At 51.7% G+C, this 8,932-nt stretch overlaps 1 protein-coding gene across 2 annotated transcripts in view; it reads left to right on the top strand.

The window, feature by feature from the left end:
- LOC113478587 (angiopoietin-related protein 7-like) overlaps positions 1 to 4,253 on the top strand; it is a 15,890-nt gene extending 11,637 nt beyond the window's left edge. Inside the window, exons 5-7 of one of the 2 annotated variants that reach the window (XM_026845891.1) lie at positions 477 to 693; positions 1,877 to 2,072; positions 2,507 to 4,253. In XM_026845891.1, coding sequence (XP_026701692.1) covers positions 477 to 693; positions 1,877 to 2,072; positions 2,507 to 2,653 — 560 coding nt within the window. In that variant the 3' untranslated portion in view covers positions 2,654 to 4,253. Of the gene's footprint in view, positions 1 to 476; positions 694 to 1,876; positions 2,073 to 2,416 lie in introns of both variants that reach the window. The other variant, XM_026845892.1, reaches the window with a different exon arrangement.
- The last annotated feature ends 4,679 nt before the right edge of the window (positions 4,254 to 8,932 follow it).

Here is an 8,932-nt window from a genome sequence, read left to right as displayed (position 1 = left end):
AAGCTTACAATATTGGAATAAAATGAAAGAGGAGAAAGGGATTTGGACAGATGGGCGAGCAGATGGAGACAGTGAGACAATGCCGGGAGAGCTCATGTGCCTCTGTGGTGCTGCAGGAACAGTACATCATAATCTCCAAACTCCAGGATCTCCAGTTTGTTCCGGTTCCAAAACATTTGCCTCCCCAAAGCTACCAGCTCCCTCTCATTTGAAACCACCTTAAAACCTGGGACGGTCAACAGGGGAACATCATCAGGAACCAACACGGGAGAAGTGGGAGCCCTTTTCCGTGAGCTATGATGGGCATCACGTTTTATCCCCATGAGCAACCAACAGTGTATTTTGTCACTTGGTGGGAGGAGGCATGACAAGGAGACACCTTGCTGAGCTGCAGAGGCGACACCAGTGAGGAGCCTGTCTGGGACCCTTGGATGCTCCCTTGAGACTCAGATTTTATGTTTTCTCTCTCCTGGCAGGCGGGGGCTGGACGATTATCCAGAGGCGTCAGGATGGCTCAGTTGACTTCAACCGGACCTGGAACGAGTACAGGGAGGGCTTTGGGGACCTCAGTGGCGAGTTCTGGCTGGGCAATGAGAACATCCACAAGATGACGAACCAGGGAGACTATTCTCTGCGCATTGACCTGGAGGACTGGAACAACAAGCACAAACATGCCTTCTACCAGGTCTTCAGGTAGAAAGCGGGTTGGCCTTCCCTGGTTCTCACAGACACGACTGGTTCAATGTCGGGAGACCTTCGGACATGGGAACCCCATTGTGGTCAGAATGGCTGAGAGGGCTTTTCAGACTGGGCCCAGGTTGCTTATCCTTTCTTCCTCACCTGGATTTTACCACCAAATTTCACTCCAGGTTGAAGCCGCCATGGCCAACATCCACATCCCCAGGGGAAGGGAGCTGTAGGACACAACGGGCAGTCCCCAGCTGCTCAGGGGTGTTTTTACTGCCATAATTATTGAGCTCTATGTCAAAACCAGAGTTTTGAATCCCATGGTCTTGCTGGACAGGTTGTCCAGCATCTGTCCAGTTTAGAATCGTGTTTTGATTTGTACCCTCTCTCCTCGTGGCTCTTTCCTTGCTGGACCTGATGTAACATCCTTCAATGTCCATCACTCTTCCCCTTCTCTGGTGTTTTATTTATCCATACCACATCAGCCACATCTTTTCTTAATCGGGGTGACCAGGTCTGTCTAGTCTGTCCCAGATGAACCCCTTCCCTGTCTGCACTGGAAATGCTTGTGGGTGACTCTGCAGCAATCCGCCACGGGACGATGTCCAAGGGCACTCTGCACCTTATGGACACTTGAAACTTGAGGGCTCCGGGTAGAATCCCAAATTGCCAAAAATGCTGGAAAAACCCCTCCCGCTGCGTGAATGTGCCATGAAGTATCGTCCACCAGCAAACGTGTGCTCTGAGTTGTCACCCCAACTTTTGTTTTGTTTGATCAGACATCACATGCAATGGCAGTGACCTTCAGCCTTTGCTAGCCTGAGGGGAAATTACTAATTAGCTCCGTCTGGGTGAAGAGTGAGATGCTTGTTACGTGGAGAGGAGGCAGCGCTGTGTAATTAGAGGGACTGTCTTGCCAAAGCTGCCTCAGCCTTTTATTGTGGTTTTAGAGTCATGGTCTGCCCAGTTCAGACCTGTAACAAGTGCCCTGAGTCATGACAAAGTCACGCACATCCCACAGAAGGGAAAAATACAACATCTTTGGCTTCTAGAGGCGATGAATCATAGCAGGGAGGCTGGCCAGAGCAGCTCGATGATTGCTAGGTGATCGCACCAGGAATGCAGTATCCGGGCTGGAAAGGAGACTCCAACACTCCCCATTAAACAGTCCCACCTTTGGTGTTTGCAGCATCGAGGACGAGGAAAACTCTTACCGCCTGCACGTGGACGGGTTCAGCGGGACGGTGGAGGATTCCTTTGCCTGGTACCACAACAAGAGGAACTTCAGCACACCCGACTCAGGGAACCTCTGCGCCGAGATTTGCCACGGGGGCTGGTGGTACCACCAGTGCTTTTACTCCAACCTCAACGGGGTGTACTACAAGGTAAGGTGGAAGGATGAGGATGCAGATGTTAGCACACAAGGTCCAGGGCTGGGAGGAGGCTGTTGGTCCTCACATCATAGCGATCCTTCTGGCTTGGCCAGCCCCTGCTCTTCAGAGAGGGAACAAAACGAGTGCTGGGCAGCAAGACAGTCCAACCTCTTCAGTGCCATGCGCCAGGCACAGGTGTTGAGCCGCCTCTGCACGCTGGGTTTCTGGGCCGCATGGGGGAAACTTGCGCTACGGGTGACTCACACAGAGATGGCTGGATGCCAGCTCCACTGGGGCCATCTGAAAAACGTGACATGTTCTTTTCACCACATTGTCATGGAGCTCTTTTGCTCCAGTGTTTCAGAGCAACCGGTTTTCCGATGCTCCCATCCGGATGATGCTTCCAGGTGTTTCCTGTGTCTGACCATCCTTTCTGTGCATCCCAGGGCGGCCGATACTCCATGAAAAACCGCAGGATCCGGGGACCAGATGGGATCGTGTGGTACTCATGGAAGGACACAGACTACTACTCCCTGAGGAAGGTGGTCATGATGATTAGACCACGCACTTTCCGGCCCCACATCTCCCCGTGAAAGAGCCTGGGACAGTCTTCGTTTCATCTCACGTTGGGCTGCAAATAATTTTCTGTGAGCAAAAACTGACGCTGGAGATCCCTGAGGGACTGAGCATGATGCCCGTGGCTGCTTGTTTGCTTTCAAGACAATTGAACCAACAGCCGAGGTGTCAAGACCTTTAAGAAGTGTTTGGGTGATGAAGCTTTCCTAAAAACGTGGAGGTGATTGCTGAGACAGGTTTTGCAAAGCCAAGCACGTGGCTTGCCGGGTCACTGGGTAGCAGCAGAACTTGGCGGGCTTGGACATCCCCAAGGCTTGAGACTAAATCCATTTGACCGGGTGATGGGGGTCAGCCACAATAAGGCTGGACGGGAGATGTTGGGTGCTCTGGCTACCAACCCAACGGTATTTTAGAGAGAAGAACCCGCAACCCTGTACGAGTTTTCCCCATGGGACGGCAGGGACCAGTTCTTGTGCTGTAAGATGATTATCTCTCCGGTCTCGGAAGAGTTTCTCTGCTCTCATCACAGTGTCTGTAGGTCCACCACGCCGGGGCTGGGCTACGGTGGCTCCGCGGTGCTGAGCTGGCCCCGAGGAAAGCCGGGGAAGCCAGCGTGCAGCGCTCAGACACCACGTCAGGGACCAACAAGGAGGAAGGTCTGCAGTGGCCCTCGCCTCCTCTGGCAGGGGTTGTGTTACACACGTGGACATTGGCTACCTGCAATAATTAAAACTCCAAATGAAAAGATTTACAAATAAAATTTTGCAAAGTTTTGCCATTCTGTTTTCACCTCTATGTCCTTTCTCCCACACGGAAATTCTGATGAATTTTCTATCCCCCCTAGAAGTGGTCTGCAGGAGTGGTCAGACATGATTCTTTTTTAACTGCCTTACTCCGGATAAAGAAGATTTGTTGTTGCTGTGTTTTCATTTTCCACTTGTCGCTACAGAGGGAACCCTCCTTTTTTTCCCTGACTTTGCCTCCTCACAGGATCAGGAGATGGAGGCTGGGACTTGGCCTCAGCCCTGATTGTGTTTGGTGATGAATATTTAATTAGATTAACTTTTTCCTGTTTCATGCGCGCAGATGAGTTCAAAGAGGGTTCATCAAAGAGGAAAGGCGTATGTACTAGAGACAAAGCACCATTCCTCCCAACTACTTGTCTCCGGCTTGATGTTCTGATGGTTTCTGTAGCTTTTACACTACTCTGGACTATATTTGACCTGGAACTTAATTTTTCATGGGCAAATCGAGAAAAGAAGTTACCTTCCAGGCTTACTACAAACTAATATCCCCAAGATAATAAACCAAATGTTATTTGTCCTTCCCCCTGCTAGGTTTGCCTTGGTGATCTTCCTCAGGGGGGTGTTCACAAGATCTTCTGATGGTGTTTGGGGTCTGAGTTGGTCTACGCTGCTCTTGTACCATCACTTGCCGTGAACATCTGGGCACTACCAGCGGTGGGAGGAGATCTTTCTTGCCTCGTGGCACACACATATCTGATATAATGTCGTTCCTTCAGGACCTGCCCCTCCCTCTTTGGACTGCAGGCGTTCAAAAGGCCATGATGTCCCCTGGTTAAGCAATATCTTACTAAGAGACTAATAAATCACTTGAATAAGCAACAACTTAATTAACTGATGATCGCATTGTCATTATTCATCTGCAATCTGATTTTGCACATTACAGAATCACAGAGTCATCTAGGCTGGAAAGGACCCTGGAGATCATCCAGTCCAACCGTTCGCCCAGCACAGTTCCCCCCTACAGCAGATCCTCAAGCTCCAAATCGACCCGACTCTTGAACCCCTCCAGGGATGGGGACTGCACCACCTCCCTGGGCAGCCCATGCCAATGCCCAACAGCCCCTTCTGGAAAGAAATGCTTCCTAATATCCAGTCTGAACTTTCCCTGCTGCAACTTGAGGCCACGATAAACACATATTAAACACAACAATAAAAGTATTACTCTTAAACCTTATGAAACACACACTACTACTGCCGGATTACGGTTTTACCATCCGTCCCTCCCCGCAACATTTCATACCAGGGTGCAAGTGTCTCCCTTGTTACCCTCTTGCACTAAGTCCTTTGGACATAGCCTTGATGGAGAGTCCAGCAAGTTGTCCAAGGACATCCCATGCAGTTGGGTACCCAGGTCAGTGTCACCAACATCTGTAAACATCCATCCCCTGATCACCGAACACCCTTTGTTCCTTACCTGATTTCATAACTTACTCCTCTTTTTTTTCTCTTTTTTCTATTTCTACCTTAGAACTTCTTTTTCTCAGCCAAATATGCCTCTATTTTTTTTTCCCTTATTGGTCCAAATTCTGCTACATCCATACTCTATTTTATTATATTTGATGTCATGATTGAGGCAATTTTGCCCTACTATGTCACTACTGATATGGTTGGTTGCATACAGGTGTCTTTGCAAGACTCTACACCCCAAATCTCCCCTACACTTACGTGGTTCATACTGGACTACACTCTCTAAGATGAATCACTCTACTTCAAACGTGACCCATCCACCTTGCCCAAAGAGCTCCTCATGCACCCAGAGTTTGCACGCTGGATGGTTTGGAGTGCACGCAGCACCCTTTCCGTTTTAATATTAGGAAAACATTTCTTCACCCAAATGTTGTCAAGCGTTGGAACAGGCTGCCAACGGGGGGGGGAGTCCCCATCCCTGGAGGGGTTGAGCAGATGTGTAGACGTGGCTCTCAGGGACAGGGTTTAGTGGTGGCCTTGGCAGCGTGAGGTTAACGGTTGGACTCGATGGTCTTAAAGGTCTTTTCCAACCAAAACTTGCCCAAGTTTATGGTTCTGAGAAACCAGCATGAGGCTACGGACTGGAGAAAGGACCTTAGATGGCAGAACTGTCCCTGCACAGGATGACGCATGAGCCAGGAGGAGCTCTGAGAACCCAGCAGCAGGTGCGTGGCAGGAGGATTCACCTCTTCGCTTGGCATCCTGGAGGCTCTTCCACGATGCTGTTTCTTTTGATCTGTTGTGTGTGAATTCACAAAGAAAGGGGCTTTTTTTTCCTCATGTGCAGGGCAGCAACTGAGCAGTACTTGTCATGTCTGCTCTGAAGGACACCCAGGCATCCTCTGATGTCCAGGAGCTGCAACTGACAGCACAGGTCTTGCTTGGGCTGGGATTTAGGACTGGGATTGCACCTGGCTTTTCAAATAGGAGAGGTGGGTTCAGGTGAGAAGGTCTGCACAGGTCTCAGCCTGTCTGAGAGTCTGACAAGTGTCGTGAAATGTCTCCTTGGGAGGTTTCTTGACAGCACCAAACCTTTGCTTTGTCCCTTCCTCTTGTACGTCCTGGCTGTGCCTGTGGGCTGGTGCTTCAGGAGAGGACTCCACCACCTAGGCAAGGACCTGGTTGACATTGCCTCCTCTCTGATATTTGGTGCAGGATGCCCAGGTGTGAGGCTCGGAGTTCCAACTCCTCACCCGGCTGTGGGTGTCTTCTGCCATTTGAGACTTGTGGGCTAATAGAGGCTGGCACATGGGGTGGGCAGAGGTGACATGGGACCCACGGGACCCTTTGGAACTTGGTGGGAAGCTCTGGGAGCATCTCAAATGGTACTGCGTGGTGAGATGAAGATATCTGGTACCTGAGCAAAGCTAAGAACAGCCTGAGTTCTCATCACGACAAGCCCCAAATCCAGCCAGAGGATGCCTGAGTTCCTCTTGAGTAGGAGGGAGAAGTGGAGCCAGCACCTGCAGAGGCAGCTCTGCTACAGGACGGGAAGGCAAAGTCTGAACTCCTGGGTGCTCACGCACCAAAGCTGACAGTGAGTGGGACATGGAGATGCCTCTTTGCCTCTCCCCTTGTATGGGGCTGGCAACTCTGCTGGCTTCCCTTGGAGGAAGGTCCTGGTCCAGGCGTCTCCTGGGTACCAGCCTTTGAGCAAGACACAGCAGTGTGGCTAAGCAAGAAACTAAATATTACACCTCATCAAATGTCCCCAGGCCTGCACGGGGGGAGGAAGGCGCCTGACTGCCCCCAGGACAGGCCTCCCACCTGTGAGCCTGGCTCCTTCTTCCCCTTCACACCCAGACTAACCCCTGCCCCGTTAATTTGCCTGAGTCCATTATAGCGCTGTCTAAAGTGAGATGGGGCAGGGAATTGTATTGACAGAGCCTCATCGCGTGCAGCCACGAGGCAGACACCCCGTCGCGTTCCCTGCGTGGCCGCGCTGACCTGACGGCCCTGCAGAGTCCTGCCCACGTAGACATGCACAATTCCTGCTGCAGAGCAGGGGCTGGCTCTGGCTATTGGCGGCTGATGAACTTGGCGTGTGTGTGTGTAACTTGCTGGGGAACAGCTACATGACCTGGTGTTGTTTTGGCTCACAGCTACCCAAAACAGAGGAAGGTACAAGGACAGTTTCCATCTGACGTGTTAGGTCAATGCAAGTATTTCCATCCGTGTGATAATTGGGACCTAGTGTCTCTACTGGAGATGGAGAAGTTTTATGAGACCCTCAGTCCATGCTCTGCGGGTCTCCAGTCCCAGGGTTGGGAAAAGCATCTGAACTGAGAGTGGAGTAAATGCAGGAAAGGGCTCCAGGAGTAATGGAACAAATAATCCTTGGTGAGGTGGCCGTGGCCAGAGGGCTGGATCTTAAACACCTTGGGAATGGAGAGAAAGAGCCAGGGAGGGAGAAGATCAGAGAAGCTGCACGTTAGCTATTCTAAATTTCAATGCTGAAAATGCTGGAAGAGATTAAAACTTGATCAGTTTAGGCAGGGGATTATCGGAGGTGAACCTCTGTGCTGGACAAAAAGCTGGATGCAGGAGAGAGATGTAGCCCACCTCTCTCTTTCTCTCCCCCTTGTCAGCAAGGGGAGAAAAGTGAGTCCAGCAGGTTGAGGGGGGGAGGGGGATTGTCCCCCTCTGCTCCGCTCTGGGAGACCCCCCTGCAGGGCTGGGTCCAGCTCTGGGGCACCAACAGCAGAAGGACACGGACCTGCTCCAGCGGGGCCAGAGGAGGCCACGGAGATGCTGGGGGGGCTGGAGCCCCCCTGTGAGGACAGGCTGGGAGAGTTGGGGGGTTCAGCTGGAGGAGAGAAGGCTCCGGGGAGACCTTAGAGCGGCCCCCAGGGCTGAAAGGGGCTGCAGGAAAGGGGGGGGACTCATGGTCAGGTGGTTTAGGGATAGAATAAAGGGTAATGGCTTTGAATTGAAAGATGGGAGATTTAGACTAGATGTAAGGCAGAAATTGTTCCCTGTGAGGGGGGTGAGGCCCTGGCACAGGCTGCCCAGAGAAGCTGTGGCTGCCCCCTCCCTGGAAGGGTTCAAGGCCAGGTTGGACGGGGCTTTGGGCAACCTGGGCTGGGGGAAGGTGGCCCTGCCCGGGGCGGGGGGGGCACTGGAGGGGCTTTGAGGTCCCTTCCACCCAAACCGATCTGTGGTTCTGTGAAGCCTTGCTGGAGCATTAACCCCTTTCATCAGGCTTCAGGCCGTGGAGCAGGATGATCTGAGGCGCAGGTGGTTACGGCTGGGGTGGATTTCTGCTCCAAGTGCCTGGAGAGAGTCGAGATGGATCCTGACACCGTCAGCATCGTGCTTTGCCTGGTTGGGTCTCACCCTGACCCTCTTTGGAGAGTCTCCTCCAAACAACCTCCTGATGGTGTCGATGCCATCACTTGTGCCCCTGTCATCAATTTCTTCCCCTGGTGCCCCATTTTTCCCCCCGACACCCGCTGCCTTGTCCCCAGGGAGAGCCTGGCTCTGCTCCCCCATTTCTCTGCTACCCTCCTCATCACTTGTGGGTGCTTTTTAATGCTCTTTGGAGGAAAGTCTTTTAGTCTCTTCGTATTTTCTTCATCCTCAGTCCAGTTTGGGTCCCTCTTTCTATTGTGCCGTGGCTCCTGCATCCCCTCATGCCCATGTTGATGTCCACACACATGCTGGTGTGGACTATGGCACAGAGTCCTAGGGCAGAACAATATTCTTTGTATTATTCTTTGTTTATTCAAATACGAAATACGTAACAAACCAGAATTTTATTTCCTGCACTTTTACCCAGCTCCAACCAGCTGCTGATGGTCAGCCTTAAGTCTCCTGTTGCCATCATCTGTACCAGCTGCATGCATCTTACCTTCTTCTTGAGCCTGTGGATTCTCCTCTCTTCTTGGGTGTAACAAGCTCTCCTGCTGTCCTCAGGTCCTCTCCCACCAGGCTTTTGAGGGTTGCCAACTCATGAACCACCAGTCTGTATGACCGTGGTGGACCCTGCCACCTCAACACGGATTCCATGTCTTTTTTCACATG

The sequence above is a fragment of the Athene cunicularia genome (assembly GCF_003259725.1).
Source record: "Athene cunicularia isolate RWA chromosome 3 unlocalized genomic scaffold, athCun1 chr3_part1, whole genome shotgun sequence".
Classification (NCBI taxonomy): domain Eukaryota; kingdom Metazoa; phylum Chordata; class Aves; order Strigiformes; family Strigidae; genus Athene; species Athene cunicularia.
The sequence above is the reverse complement of the archived record's forward strand: the minus strand, read 5'-3'. Positions and strand labels throughout refer to the sequence as shown.